Source organism: Acanthisitta chloris, unplaced genomic scaffold, assembly GCF_000695815.1.
Source record: "Acanthisitta chloris isolate BGI_N310 unplaced genomic scaffold, ASM69581v1 scaffold27163, whole genome shotgun sequence".
NCBI classification, from domain to species: Eukaryota; Metazoa; Chordata; class Aves; order Passeriformes; family Acanthisittidae; genus Acanthisitta; species Acanthisitta chloris.
The window spans coordinates 2146-17915 of record NW_008666970.1 but is presented as its reverse complement, the minus strand read 5'-3'; the positions used below and the strand labels follow the sequence as shown (position 1 = coordinate 17915).

General features: G+C 43.2%; 1 protein-coding gene across 1 annotated transcript; it reads left to right on the top strand.

Moving 5' to 3' along the window:
- Positions 1 to 1346: 1346 nt before the first annotated feature.
- On the top strand, positions 1347 to 15092 carry AKAP10 (A kinase (PRKA) anchor protein 10; the record flags this gene model as incomplete). Its single annotated transcript, XM_009072336.1, is given in 14 exon segments — positions 1347 to 1394; positions 3530 to 3712; positions 4401 to 4958; positions 6372 to 6470; positions 6884 to 6968; positions 7304 to 7427; positions 8439 to 8575; positions 9540 to 9684; positions 10426 to 10599; positions 12477 to 12586; positions 13454 to 13536; positions 14114 to 14166; positions 14776 to 14988; positions 14991 to 15092. Coding segments are annotated over 14 exon segments (2114 nt in total), but the record flags the coding sequence as incomplete, so codon positions are not given.
- Between the last annotated feature and the right edge of the window lie 678 nt (positions 15093 to 15770).

The window sequence follows — 15770 nt, the reverse complement described above, 5'->3', positions numbered from 1 at the left end:
ATTTTGGAAAGATCAGGGTTTGAAATCCTGTGTAGAGGTTGCTTTGTTACCTCAGACATGCAGATTCTCTCAGTGATTTCCCTCCTGCCCATCAGCTCCCAGTTATGTAAAGGCTGGTTATTCTCTGCTCTCAGCTGCATCAGGCTGCAGGAGGTCAGTTTGTACAGAATCCACCTCTTTTCCTGGACACTTAAACCTCCCTGTCAGGCAATGTGCTACATGGCAGCTTAAATTTTAAACCCCGAGTCGCCAATGTGCAGCCCTGCAGCATTTCTCCTCCTGGCAGCAGGCAGTGCTGCAGCCAGCGCTGGGCAGGGCAATTATGTAACCGGAGCCTGGAGTTTCCCTTTAAAATATTTAAAATCCTTAGGTTTGAATGGGAAGGGTTTGGGGTTGGTTGTTTTTTTGTTTTTTTTTTTTATCTGCTCGTGTTTTGTGATGTAAATGTGTGACCGTGCTGGGCTGTGAGTTGTGGTTAGGTGTGGAAGGGCTCACAGTGGGTGTTCAGAGATGACCTATTTGTAGTAATAATCTTCGCCTGGAGCAGCCAGAGAAGGTTTTTGCTTCGTAGATATGTTCTTCAATATCACCACTGGGTTATCCTGTTTATGTATGTACTGCTTGGGTTTCTTTAGTTTTGTTTTAAACAGATCTCATTCGCTTCCTTTCAAAAATAATAACATTTTCCTTAAAAAACATACCCCAAAACACTTTTCCATCACAACTTTCTACACTCTTATCTCCCCATCAGTCACTTGCCTGAGGTTTGATGATGGTGAAACAATATTTGTGAGAGAATTAACTATTTGCAGTGTGTTTCCAGAACATTTCTGTGCTATCCATCATGACTGAGGAGTTGTGGGCTGGCTCTGGCTTTGTGGAGCTGATTCCATGCACATCTCTTGTGTTTGTGCTGCTCTTCCTGTAATGTCAGGGAGATGTTGTTTTGGGCTGTGTGATTTCTGGTTCCTGGAGAGCATCTGCCAGTGTCCTACACTTAAACCACACTTTTTTCCCATTCTTCCCAGTTCATTCTGTTTATTAAAGTAACCCTGAACGTAGCTCGGTTTTAACCCTATAGACAGCAAACATCTTCCTCTGTGGTAATGTTAACAGACTATTCACAGATTATAAGGTTTTGCTTTTGCAAATAAACTAACAAAAAAAGCTTTGAAAACCTCTGTCAGTTACTGGATGTGCAAATTTAAGGGAGAGATCAATTTTAATAAAATCATGGCTTACATCTGCCTCTGATACTTGCTGAAGTTGGGAATTTTCTGTCCCTTCTCAGGTAAATGCCATTAGTCACCCAAAATAGCATTAACATTTTCCCTTGTATTTTACAGGGAAAGGCAGAGAACAAGCAAAGACCACAGATGTGAAAGCAATTAAAAGTAAGATCAATATTTTTGTCTGTAAATTCAGATCTCTCCTATCATCTGCCATTTTTATCTCACCCAGCAGGATCATTTCCTTATGGCTGAACACAGATTTGACCTGTGCATCAAACCCAAATCAAACCCTAAAACTTCATTCTGTTCCTGAGTATTTATAGAACTAATCTTTCCTAGTCATTTGCTGAATCTGTAGGTGCAGAAGGTTATTAAATTATGTCAGGCATGAGCTTTAATTCAAAGTGATCAGGCAATTCGGTCACCTTGCACACGATGATTGTTCTTTAGCTACAGCAAATTGCTCCTGAAGTTTCTTGCTCACTCACAGTGTCCTTTGCAGTTTGGAAAATGCAGCTTTGCAAAAGAGGCTGCAGGGTCTGATTTAACTTGGTCTGATGTGGTTTGTGAGGCTGAAGATCTGAATCCTGCTTGGAATAAATAGCTGTGCTGCTGGTACAGAAAGTCTTGATGGAAAGAAAGTTTGTAAACTGTGGGATAACAAGTTTGCTTATCCTGTCAGTTTTTCTTGCAAAAGGAGATGAGGTAAATGCGTGAATCTACTCTGTTACTTTTGTACCCTCAGACAAAATCCTGTTCCTGTACTTGTTAGTGTGTTGTCTGCACATCAAGAGAAAATTAAAGGCTTTTTTCACCTTCAAGTCAAATAAGGGAACAGTAAGTTGCATCCAAGTCATAGTACACCTCATGATTCCAGTGCAGCTGCACTTCCCAATGACCAGCTGACAGAGTTTACCAGGAACAGGCTCCAGTTTGGTGACCCTGTAAACAAAAATCAGTTTGGAATTGTTTGTACTGCACATTGTGAGCTGCTGCAGACAGAGAGCAGCACCTTTCCAGCCTGGCAAGCAGCTGCTCCACAGTCTGTGTGATGTTCAGTTAGCAATGTCCTGAGGGCTTGGAATGGGTGTTTGACCCTTAGATAAAGTAGAATAATTTTTTTCTCAGATTCAGATTTTTAGATTATGAATTGACAAAGGCCTGAAGTGTTATGAGGAGTGTGGCTCTGATTCCACATGATTCTCTTCCACCAAGGTGTCCCATTCCTGCCATCCCTTGGCCTTGGGAAAAATGTATTTTCTCCATGATTGCTGGTATGAAATACCAAAGGCTTTGTCAGAAGCAGTAAGTAGTGTCTTGGTGTCAAAACACTGCAATGACTTAAACATCTTAACTCTCCTATACCACTGAGGTATCTGTTGCTGTGACATGCAAGTGTGAAATTGTCAACTTCTGTCATCATGTGTCATAAAATAGTGAATAAAAAGAAAGTGATGCAGCATGAAAGTCATAAAACCCAAGTTGCTTGACACCTTGATGAAACACATCACTGGGAAATAGTGTGCTGAGATAATGTGTCATCTGACATGCTTTATTTTTGAGTCAGAGGTGTAAGATGTCCCTGCGTGACATCCTAATCTAATGCAACTTCCTGAGAGCTTTGGAAACTGCTGTATATGTGTTTTGGGGTTGTTTTTCTTCAGCTTTGTCATCAATTAACAATTAGTTGATGCTTTTTCACTGGCAGAGGTTTGTGTGAGGAAGTTGTTCTTTGTTTTCTTTGGGTTCCAATAGTCAGCTGTGTCCTAAAACAGCCGGAGGGGGTTAAGCTTATAACTTGGGTTTCATCAGAGGCATTTCCTTATTGCTTTTTTCCTCCTAAAACCAACTAGAGGCAGCAAAAGTATTTTGCAAATTCTTCTTGTTAAAACTAACAGACAGCTTTGTAGTTCAGGGGTGTGTAACACATTTGAGCCTTGAAAAAAGCATGGAAATGGATTGGGAAGAGCACTGGAACGAAACTGGGTTGTTGACAGAGTATTAAGCTGTTACGATGTGGTTATCAGGGAAGCAGGAAGACTCAGGAATATTTCATGTGTAAACTTAGACTTGGCATCTCTTCATTAGCTGCTGAGTAAGGAAAAGAGAGGTGGGTGGAAGTGAGTTTATTCTTGCTATAATAAAACTTGTGGTCTTTCCTCTTGGTCCAAGATGACACAGTGGTACAGTGAGCTTTGGATAAGATTGACTCTTGCCAGCTCCATGGGGTGTTTGGGGTACTGTTTAGAAGAGGTCTTGGGGTCTTTGTGTTTTAATGATTCCTATCTTGATTCCAGCTCCAATCCCAGTACATTCCCCTCAGAGAAGCACTAGAAATCATGCCTTGCTGGAGGCTGCAGGACCAAGCCATGTGGCCATCAATGCCATCTCTGCCAACATGGACTCTTTTTCTAGCAGCCGAACAGCTGCCCTCAAGAAGCAGCCAAGTCACATGGAAGCTGCTCATTTTGGAGACTTAGGTAAGGCTTCATCAGCTGTATGATCCCACTCCTGACAGCTCACTTTGCCTGGAGAGGGGAAGGTTGTATGGGGACCTCATAGCAACTTGGCAGTATCTGAAGGGCCTGCAGGGAAGCCGTAGAGGGATTTTTGGTTAGGAACTGTAGTGATAAGATAAGGAGTAATGGGTGTAAACTGAAAGAGGGGAAGTTTAGATTAGATATCAGGAAGTTTTCCCCGTGAGGGTGGTAAGACACTGGCACAGGTTGTCCAGGGAGGCTGTGGCTGTCCCAAGCCTGGCAGTGTTTAAAGCCAGGTTGGATGAGGACTTGAGCAACCTGTTCTGGTGGGAGGTGTCCCTGCCCAGGGTTGGGGTTTGGGACTAGATGTTCTCTAAGGTCCATTCCAACCCCTCTGATACTATGATTAAAATGTCAACATTTCTTGTATTCTGTGTGTCTGACTGATACACTCACAGGCCTTTGGATTTCAGGCAAATAGGCAGTAACTGTGGCTGCTGTTACAGTAGCATCTGTGTTTCCCTGGAAAGGTTTTGAATAGGGACAGATATGTTTGTTAGAATGGTTCCTTTGTGCACCACTGTTACATTGGAATTGCCTCTTCACAGCTGCATTGCAGGACACTTCTGCATCCATCACTCACCTCTGTAGTACAATATGGAGTCACTCCCTTTCTGCTTTCCTTTAGGCAGATCGTGTCTGAATTATCAGGCTCAAGAGACCAAATCAAGCCTTTCCAAGACCCTTGAACAAGTCCTGCAGGACAGTGTAGCTCTCCCTTACTTCATCCAATTTATGGAACTGCGCAGGATGGAGCACTTGGTGAAGTTCTGGTTGGAGGCCGAAAGCTTCCACTCCACGACGTGGTCCCGTATCCGTGCACACAGCCTGAACACAGTGAAGCAGAGTTCCTTGGCAGAGCCAGTGTCACCCTCCAAACAGCAGGAAATGGCATCCTCTCCTCCGACTGGATTGCTTGAGGAGAGGCTGGAGGAGGAGTCTGGCACAGTCAGGCTGCTCCAGACCAAGCCAACAGCCTCGGACAGGAGTGACAGAAGTAGCAACAGCCAGAACCACCTGCTCTTGGGTCAGGAGAGCCACAACACTAGTGTGCTTTGCCTAAGAAAATCAGAGACAGGGACTCATTCTTTTCCAGCTGATCAGCAAGAATCTTCCAAGCTTTCAGTATCCAATAGGAACAGCCCTTCCTCTGCACTAAAGGACTTGTCAGGAAAACTCATGAAAAGTAAGTGCCAGTGTTCCCTTTCATTGAAAAAATGGGAAATGGGGAGTACAGGTAAACACCTGCCTTGGTTCTCTTGTGTTCATAGCAAGTAGGATGTGATGTTGCAAGCAAGAAAAGAATTCTGTGTATCGCGTCTGTTGACTTGCTGTATCAGCTCCTGCTCAGTTTGGGCTGTGTATTGTCTGATTTGTTAAAAAATAAATTTGCTGCTGAACAGACTTGGAAATCATTATGTACTCAATAAGCTTAGGTTGCTTCTATTCTTACATGTGTAATCATAAGAAATGAAGATGAACATTGCAATGTCCTGTTCTTCCCTCACCCATCCCATCCCAACTTAAAAGACTTGCAGAAGATGTTGGATGTTGGGGCTGAGAATTGGTAATTAACTTTCCACAGAAGATAAATATCCTATACCATGTAAGGAATGGTTACAAGAGACTTGTAGAGATTTGTGTGGGGAATGTACTGTTTTTCTTCTTGGATTTATTTGATAGAGTTCTTCCCCTTGTAACTGATCTGTTGTCATTTGGATTCCTCCTCTTCAGAGGCTGCTGGAAGTAAGGATGAAATTAAACTATTTGCTTTTGGTAGCAAGTTACTTGCACAGTGACCTGTTTATCTGCTTTGCATCTCCTCAGTCCTCCCTCATTTGTGCAAGTCTACAGGCAAAAAGGAAACACTTTCTTCATAGAGGTTCCTTTTGTTTGCCCAACTGTTTCCTTGTGTTGCATCCCTTTCTTTTGCTGTTTGTCTGTCTTACTCAGTTATTTATCATGTGCCTCCACAATACGTAACAGCAGCCCCAAAGTCACTTAAACAAGGGAAATGGTATTTCAGTCATGAAAGCTCCTCTGCTTTCTGATGTCTAAAATGAATTTGCAACCATTGGGGTCCTTTTTGAGGAGTCCGGAGTATAATTTCTTTCTCTCTTCCAGAGAAGAGTCCCAGCTCCTGAAAAATGATGTGTAAAACTCACATTTTGTTCTGAGCCATCCCACGTTGAGATTCTTTTTTTGCTTTAATTCCTTTATAGTGCAAGTGTTTTATATTGTCTATGATGAGAGCTAGAAGTTGGGAACTTCACTGTGGTGCTTGCCAGAAAGGTGTTACTGCTGGGACTGAGGTGTGCAGCTGAGGAAGAGGGTTCTGCCTTGCCTGGTAGTTAGGAATTTGGAGCTACATTGCTTTATTCCATCTGAGTCCATGCTGGGCATGATGTGACCTGACTGGAGACAACTCACTGCAGCTTCTCAGTAGCAGAGTATCCAGTAGTGGATTGAAAGCTTCATGGAGGAAACCTGATGAAAATGAGGCACTTGCTTTTCTGAAGGGCAAACATTTGTTATTCAGTCCTTGTTTTAGACTTATGCCAAGGAATTCAGAGTTTGATTGTGTATTTCTTCCCCACAGGTATAGAACGGGATGCAGTTAGTACTTTTACCAAATATATTTCTCCAGATGCTGCTAAACCAATCCCTATTACAGAAGCTATGAGAAATGACATAGTTGGTAAGAATGAATACTGTCTACTCCTTTCAGAGCTGCTCCTTCCCCATAAAAATGTGTCTTTAATGTCACACACACTTGTATTTCTTTTCGTGTCAAGTCAGTTGTAAATAGATGGTAGATTACAACTCTTAGTGGATCTAACCTTCAGCAGTGCTCTCAGAAGAACTTCCAGAGGTTTTGCTTAAATGAGTGAAAAAGTTCCTGGTGGTTATGGAGGGAATCCAGATTTGAGTCTCAGTCAAACATTTTAGTCATAGTATTATCATCCAGCCAAATGTAGGACTTTGAAAGCTCTTTGCTCAGTCAGAACCAGCTGATTCTAGTGGACCTGAACTGTAATTTTTCATTCACTAGTAATTGCTCATGTCTTTCAGCCAAATCCACATTAAAATTAACCCATTCTTTCTTTGCAGCAAAGATTTGTGGGGAAGATGGACAAGTGGATCCCAACTGTTTTGTTACAGCACAGTCAATAGTGTTTAATGCAATGGAACAAGAGTAAGTTGGAATGGTTTGGATTCTCATGTCTGTCCTTTTGCTAAAGTTTGTTTCAAATATTCCTGGAGGCATAACCATGAAAGGATTTTTTTGTGCAGTCTTCTGTATTTGAAGCTGCTCAGATCTCCTCCTCCAAATCCAAGTGCTCACTTGCTGAAGTTGGCTGTGCACACCGTGTTCTTTATTTCTTGTGCCATTTGTAAACCTGCCCTGTTTCTTGCTTGATTTGCTTTGATCTGACTAAAAGTATCAGACTTCTGGGCAAGAGCTAATTGATTCTTAGGGTGCCCTGGATACTGCTGACCCCTAACACCCAATTGTCCCTCTCTGTGCAGGCACTTTAGTGAGTTTCTGCGAAGTCACCATTTCTGTAAATACCAGATTGAGGTGCTGACTAGTGGGACTGTGTATCTGGCTGACATCCTGTTCTGTGAATCAGCTCTGTTCTATTTCTCTGAGGTGAGTGTCAGGGTTTGGGTTTGCTCTTCTATCCCTTTCTGTCAAATGAACACATCTGTTCATTCCTTAATGGCTTTAGATTAGATATTAGGAAGAAATCCTTTCCTGTGAGGGTGGTGAGGCACTGGCACAGGTTGCCCAGAGAAACTGTGGTTGCTCCATCCCTGGAAGTGTTCCAGGCCAGGTTGGATGGGGCTTGGAGCAACCTGGGCTGGTGGAAGGTGTCCCAGCACATGGCATTGGGATTGGCATGAGAAGATACTTAAGGTCCTTCCAACCCAAACCATTCTGTGATTCCATGCTTCTAAATAGAACTAAAGGCCTGAGGTGTATCTTTTTCTGGGAGAAAATGCATTAAACTCTTTCCTGCCCAAATGTGGAACTAATTGAAATATTCCAACCTATCCACTGTATTGTGGAGTGAGTATTTGTGCATGTCTTCTCTAGTTAGGGAGTACTCCTAAGTGTCTCTTTGCTTTGTAGAAGCTTTGACATTGTCATCTTGATCTTGCAAACTGAAGTAGTGACTTTGAAAGCCTTAACCATTCTTACAGATAACAAAACATTCTCCAGCATTATGTAGAGAGGGCACCAGGTTGGGGTGTGATAGGTTCAGTGTTTGATTTTACAGTCTCAGGGTCCTGTACCTTTAGGGAATCAGCTTAGAAATACTGGTCCTGACAGTCTGACAAGCTGATATAGTTTGAAACAGCAGGTTGGGAAGCTGAGACAATGTGCTGAGTTCAGTGTAAGCTCAGCATAGCTGAAAATGGTGTTTCCTGTCTTTAGTATGAGACAAAGAAACAGTTGTTTGGAAAATGCATGTGAAAATCAGCACAGAATAGAAATGTCAGAAGTCAGAATATTTATATGTCCTGGTGACAATTTTGCATCAATAATATTTGGACTGATTCTTGCTTTAAATGAGAAGGAGCAGATTTGTCTATGCTTGTTAAAAGTTTCTTGCTAAAACTTCCTTAATTTCTCCTCTTTTTCTAATTTCCCTTGCAGTACATGGAGAAAGAAGATGCGGTTAATGTATTGCAGTTCTGGTTGGCAGCAGATAACTTCCAGTCCCAACTTGCTGCCAAAGAAGGCCAGTATGATGGGCAAGAAGCACAGAATGATGCCATGATTTTATATGACAAGTGAGGGAGTTACCAAGTCTTTTTTTCTGAATTTCTGATTTAGTGTTTGTGAACAATCCACTCTGAGGTTCATCAGTCATTCCCCCATCCATAAACTCAGTTTGCAGTGATGAGAGCAGCAGAGCAAACATTGCTTTGAAGTTCTGGATGTTTCCGGCTCTGATGCTGCTTCTTTGCATGAAGCTGTGTGTGTCAGATTCTGCTCTTAGTCACATGATGCTCTGCTGCTTTTATCTGGCTTCAGGGCAGGGCTCTGTCAGAACTGATTCTGGGAGTGAGGGGGTTCTCACCTGGAGTACCTGCAGGCAGTGGGGGGTTTCTCCCCTGGATTCATTGGGGTTTCTCCCCTGGATTCATTGGGAATTCTCACCTGTAGTACTTGCATTCAGTGGGATTTCTCACCTGTATTTACTGGGATTTCTCCCCTGTATTCACTGGAGGTTCTCCCCTGTATTAATTGGGAATTCTCACCTGTAGTACCTGTATTCATTGGGGGTTCTCCCCTGTATTCACTGGGGTTACTCACCTGTAGTACCTGCAGGCAGTGGGGAGTTTCTCACCTGTATTTTTTTGGGTTTCTTACCTGGATTCATTGGGAATTCTCACCTGTAGTACCTGTATTCATTGGGGGTTCTCCCCTGTATTCACTGGGGTTACTCACCTGTAGTACCTGCAGGCAGTGGGGAGTTTCTCACCTGTATTTTTTTGGGTTTCTTACCTGGATTCATTGGGAATTCTCACCTGTAGTACCTGTATTCGTTGTGGTTTCTCCCCTGTATTCTCTGGGGTTTCTCCCCTGCAGTACCTGCAGGCAGAGGGGCCCAGGTGTGTACACACTTTTGAGGCCAGAGCCATCTCGTGGCTGCAGTGTCCTTTGTGTCTGGGGACACAGGTGGGCACTGACCTCCCTCAAAGGTTTGCAAACCCTTCTGTGGTGTTTTCTTCCCCCTGCCTGGTGCTGTAGGTACTTCTCCCTCCAAGCCACACATCCTCTGGGGTTTGATGACTCGGTGAGGTTAGAGATTGAATCCAACATCTGCAGGGAGGGAGGTCCTCTCCCCAACTGCTTCACCACTCCCCTGCGGCAGGCGTGGACGACCATGGAGACGGTGAGGTCCCTCCTTCAGACCCTGTCTGACTGTTAGCAGAGGTGATGTGGAGGTTCTGTAGCATGGCAGGTGTCACCTTCAGCATCCCTGATTTGTCCTGTCCTTCTCCTGACTTCCTGTTTGCCTGGATAATAGAACAGCTTCAGCGGAATCTGCTAGACAGTTTTCCCCAGCCCTGTTTGAAGATACCACCCACAGGCTGCTGTTAATGCTCTGTGAAATGTTTGTCTCTGGTGATTATTGCAGTTTAATGGAAGTAACAGAATTTCCTCCCGTGTGAATTGCTATCAACAGCTTATTTTGTGTCTTTAGAAAATTTTCCTTCCTCCTAGAAGGATTTGTTTGCAAGTCTAATGCCAGTGCTGTGGCTAATAATGTAACTCTGGGATACCTGGATACTAGAGATGAATGATTTGATGCTGGAGATGCAGCTGATTTTGAACAGCATAGCAAAATACCTATAAGCCTTTTGGGCTGTCAGGATTAGTTTCTAGAAGGAAAAAAGTAAAATCTGAACTTCAGTTCCAGTTACTGGAGGATTTGGCTAATAGGCAGTTGGGTTTGTTCATGTGGCAGTGGGATTAAAATTTAAAGCAATGTAGTAAACTAATCCAGAATAATTCCATGTGTGGATACTTTTACTTGTGCTCCATCTACACAAGGACTGAGATGTTTGTGTGTCCCTTCTGTAGCTGTGCAGACCAGCCTTGATTGAAGGGCTCTCCTCTCTCTGTCTCTCAGGTTTTTTTACCTGGTTTCTTGTCCAGCAACCTTTACTACAAATACTTGAATGATCTCATCCATTCAGTACGAGGAGATGAATTCCCAGGAGGGAATATTGCACTGAGTATTCATGGCCATGGTAGCTCTCCTGACAGTGATTCCATAGGGGCCCCAGATGGCTCTGCCTCCCAGGTAGGAGTTTCTTGGTTTGATTCTGCTACAGCAAACACTGCAGTTGCTTTTCTGTGTCAATAACCAAGTTTGTTCACTGTAAGGAAAAATCCTGTAATTTGAAGCTTCCCATTCCTCTTTTATTTAGAGTCTGTGTTATGTTAGGATGTGTTTAATGTACCTGCTGCTAAGTTCTGTCTAGATATGGGCAGGGAAAAGTATTTCTGGTAGTTGTTATACCCAAAGCCTTGTGCTGCTCTGCATCAAAATTACATTTTTATTAAACTGTTGATATCACTGGTTACTGTTCCATGGTGCCATAACATTTAAGAAAGCTTTTTATTAGAAATAACATTTTATCAATGTCATAGTTATAACTTGAGGCAAAAATTGACATTTGTGATTATGCTATAGAAATTAAATATAGACCTGCAAGTTTTGTGTGCTCAGTTCTGTTAAAGTGCCAGATCTCCTGTGCTGAAGAGTAAACTCAGTTTTAGGGCTTAAGGCATCAATCTGCTCTATGACAGTACCTGACCAGGTGGTGCTCACTGGTTTGTCTCAGCAGAGATTGGACAGTGGAGCTTGTTACACTCTGAAACCATCCCAGTAACAGCAGAGATGTGTTTTTAACCACGAGTTATCTGTTCCAAAACCTCTAGCTTTGCTTCATTCAGATGAGAGAAGAGAGGATGAGCAGATTCTGCCTTACCTGTAACCAGGGCAGCTTGCAAAGTGCAAGCCCAGCTGAGAGCAGAAGAGCCAAGTGAGAGCTGATTCTGCTGCCTGTTTTACTGAACACTGCAGGGCCACCCTCAGCTTCAAATCCAGTGTCCAGACCAACATTACTGATCATCTGTGTTTCAAGCAACTTGGAAGCTCTGCTACCTGCTTGTAGGATTTTTAAACCTCCTAATTTGCAAGGAGGGAATATTCCTCCCCTAGGTGCAAAGTGGGGAATAAAATCTGTGTTCTGGAGATCTCCTGCTGCTTGATAGTCTGAGCAGGAGGAACTGCTGGTAATTGACTGGAGAGTGTAGGAACTGTACTGATCATCTGTGTTTCAAGCAACTTGGAAGCTCTGCTACCTGCTTGTAGGATTTTTAAACCTCCTAATTTGCAAGGAGGGAATATTCCTCCCCTAGGTGCAAAGTGGGGAATAAAATCTGTGTTCTGGAGATCTCCTGCTGCTTGATAGTCTGAGCAGGAGGAACTGCTGGTAATTGACTGGAGAGTGTAGGAACTGCTGCATTTCTTATCTGAATGGGAGAATCTCTGGATCTCTGCATATTTTTGCATAAAGAGCAGCACTTAGGCAGAGCAGCAGGAAAGGAGGGTGCAAGGCAGCTGCCTCCCATGTTTCTGTTCTGTGCTGAGGTGATAATAGATCCATCTCTGTGTGTTCACGCTCTCCTTACTGTTGCTCTGATGTTTCCTTGGCTCTTTTCATAATCTCATATAAATACTCCAGGTCCAAAGATAAATGTTTGCTCTCTGTGCATGGGGGAGGCATCTGTGTTTGGGAATTGCTTACCAAGTGCATGAGAGGGATGAGTGAAGCTGCTGCAGCTTTTCAGGGAGTTCAGTGTTAGACTCACAACAAGTGATTTGTGTGCACACATAGATCTGTTGGGCTGATAATGCTCAGGGAGAACCCTGACACATGTGTGTGCTGACCTGTGCAGTGTGCCCTTGGCTCTGTTCATAGAACTTTAAAATCACTGTCACACTGAGGTGGGAGTTTGTGGCTGTGTAGACATTCTGTAATTCTTTTATGCTTGCTCTGAGATTTGATGGAGGTTTATTTATCTAGGTGTAAAAGCAGTAAAATTGCAGTTTTGTGAAGAAGCTGTGAGTTCTCTGCACTGGGCACTAATGCTTAGAATTTTTATTTGTAGTCTAATGTCAAAAAGGCTAATGTTAAAATCCTGAAAAATTTTGATGAAGCAATAATTGTAGATGCTGCAAGTCTGGATCCAGAGTCTTTGTACCAACGAACATATGCAGGGTAAGGCTCATTCACTGCATCTCATCCTTTCTGGTTACATGTTTCACCTCTGTCTTGGTTTTTTTTTTTGCTGTGTCCTCCTGCATGGAGAGTGTGCCTAAACACTCTTAGTCCATGCCTTAATGTTTGACAGTAAATTTATTTCAGATGTGTGAATTAACTTATTTAATTTAGCTTCGTTAACTAATGCCATAGTGAATGTTTCTCTGACCAGAATGGCAACCAGGAAAAGATTTCCAATTGGTTTTTCTCTTTCTCCTAGTTATTATTCCTCTTGGATTCCAAAATACAGCCAAAGAGTTCCTGCTTGGGGTTGGAACAGAAAAGAATAAGCTCAGGCTCCTTTGATATTGTAATGTGCAAAAGGAAGTTGATTTCTCCCTACCCCCGTGGAGGAGAAGGGCTTATACTTCATTTCTTTAGCAGCTTGTACAGCTGCTCTTCTGTTCCTTGAGTTGCTCTTTGTTATCAAGCTCTTCTGCTCTGTGGATGTTTCTATAGCTACCTTGCTCTTTGATTGCACACCAGTCCCCTGTCCTTTCAGGTCCTCTAAACTGTTTCCTCCCTAATGACATGTTTTTGTGATAGTGCAGAGCACTTGCCTGCTCATAGCCCATGATTGAGTCACTGAAGCACTCACCTGCTTCTAGTTTCTAGAGGAATTAATTTAAGATCCTCTTCAGATGCATGAGAAGAACAGGAGGTTTTTCTCAGTGTATCCATTTTTAGGTGGTGGGTAGAATGTCAGTCTCCTGACCCTGGAGTCTTTATGGTGCTGACTTTTTTTGTTTTCCTGACTGGTGGCTTTTCATAATGCCAGAGTTCTCTTGGTAACCATATGGGTTTTTTTCTTCCTCCTCTCCTCAGGAAGATGACGTTTGGACGAGTCAGTGACCTGGGGCAGTTCATCAGAGAATCTGAACCAGAGCCTGATGTAAAAAAATCAAAAGGTTTGCTTTCCTCTTGCTCTCCATTTCTGTAAACATCTGCAGAGCTGCTCTTTTCTCCACTGCAGTCAAGAGAAGAAAGAATCTTGACTTCCCAGATCTGCTTTAAGTCAAGTGATGTTTAGGGGATCAACCTCTACTCAGGCAAAACCCATCTCTGGCCCAGTTTCCTATCCAAATTCTGCTTTTCTGCTCCAGCTGGACTCCAGGGAGTATGAGCAGCCTGTGGGAGTTGGAGTTGTTGATGGAACCTGGCAGGGATGGAAGCCACTAGCAGCTGAGCTGATGATCAAACCTCCAAAGCTTTGGTCTCAAGATGAAAAAACTGCAGCTCTCCACACTCTCCCACCCAGTGTGGGATCTGCTGTTAGTGCTGCTTTGCAGCTCTGGGAAAGAAAATGATTCAGGCTCAGTGTCCAGTGAACCATGGCTGTATGCAATCCCTTGTCTCCCACAGCACTCCTCTGTCCTTGAACACCAGCAGTGCAAACCCTGCAGAGGGATGACAGGAGTCAGCTTGGAGGGAGGTGTGTGCCACAGCTTGCTAATATCTCTTACTTGCTGTTTTTATCTCAACTAGGGTCCATGTTTTCACAAGCAATGAAGAAATGGGTTCAAGGAAACACAGATGAGGTGTGTTCTCTTTCATGTTGTCCTTGTGACTTTCTTTCCAGTGTTGATTAGGGTGATTAAGTATTGACATTCTCAGTCCTGACTGTTTCTCAGAGTATCTTTTTGCTGCACCAACGAGAACTGAGAGACTGTGTGTGCTAAATATAATTTGATTGCATGGATGTGTGAAATTACTTTGATCTGTGCCAGTGCTTTGCTGGTTTAGCTAATGGAATGGTTAAGTGTGTGTTTGCAGTCAGGGGATTTTCTTATTGTGGTGTTAAATATCTACAAGTAGGTGTAGAGGTTGTTTGCTTTTTATGGTGAAGTGACCACTCTACATGGATTACAAGTTGCATTTTTCCCCCCTCAGAGGGACTTGGATAAATCCCTAACAGATAAATCTAAAAACTTCACTAACTCTCTTGGAAATTGCATCAAGCCATAAATACAATCACTGAAGTTAACACTGTCCCTGGGAACCAGGTGCATTTCCACTGGATACATTTACTCTAGGTCACTGGCTTGGGAAGGTTAGCTATGACTCCAAGGCTGAGCATGTGCATGATGCAGAGAGGACTATTTTTATTTTAAGAACCCGAAGCTATGTGTATTTTGGTCTGGTTTCAGGCTCAAGAAGAGATGGCTTGGAGGATAGCAAAGATGATAGTCAACGACGTTATGCAGCAGGCACAGTGCGAACAGCCGTCGGAGAAGGTTACCAAGGTGAGGGGGTGGAAGCTGCTTGTCTCCCTCTGGCTCAGGCCAGGCTGTGGGAGGAGCAGAGCTCTCACTTGCCTTCCTCCTGCAGCTGAAACCCACACTGGGGAATGTTCAAACTAGCATGGCACGATAGGAAGAAACAAAGGTTGGAAGTGTTTCGGCCTACGTGTGATGTAGGAATTCCGTACCAGATGTCAGTGATGGTTCTCCTGTGCAAGCACTAAACTTGTCTTAGTTTGAGTCTGTACAAACTGCCTTAGTAGTCAGTAGGGTGATTTGTCTTGTAGAATCAAGAGTGGAATTCCTTATTTGAGGTCACACTTGCTGTTGCTTGTTAATATTGGTATATCTGCCTAAAATGTCAATAAAACTGAGCAGCTGGAGAGGTGCAGCTCACCAAGTTGACGTCTGGGACTTCAGGCTCTCAGACGTTTGACTTTCTAAGAATTCCCTTGCATTATGATGAGTTACTGGAGGTAAGCATGTGCCAGAGCCCAGTCCTTAGACCCAGGTGGGTGGATCCATAGTGTCACTATGTGACTGTTGTGTTTTTAATGGAGCAGTTAACATTTAAGTGACTTGTGTAATGATTTTACTTAATGGCTTGGCTGCAAATGATCTAATTCCAGGCTGGCTGGATGAAAAGGTCTCTCAGCACAGCATTTACAAATATCAAGTGGCTGCAGATGCTCTGGATTCAATTAAGCAAATAATCCAAAGGTTGAGTGAGTTGGGATTAGGTTTGGGTGTTTCTCTCCCACACTCAGACATACCTGGCTTCGACCTTTTCAAACACAGAATGTTGTTCTATTGAGCAATTCCCTTGTATGTTTTAGGGTAAAATGAACTCCTAACTCTGTTTTTCCTTTTTCAGCTATGATTTTAGAAACTCCAGAACAGGA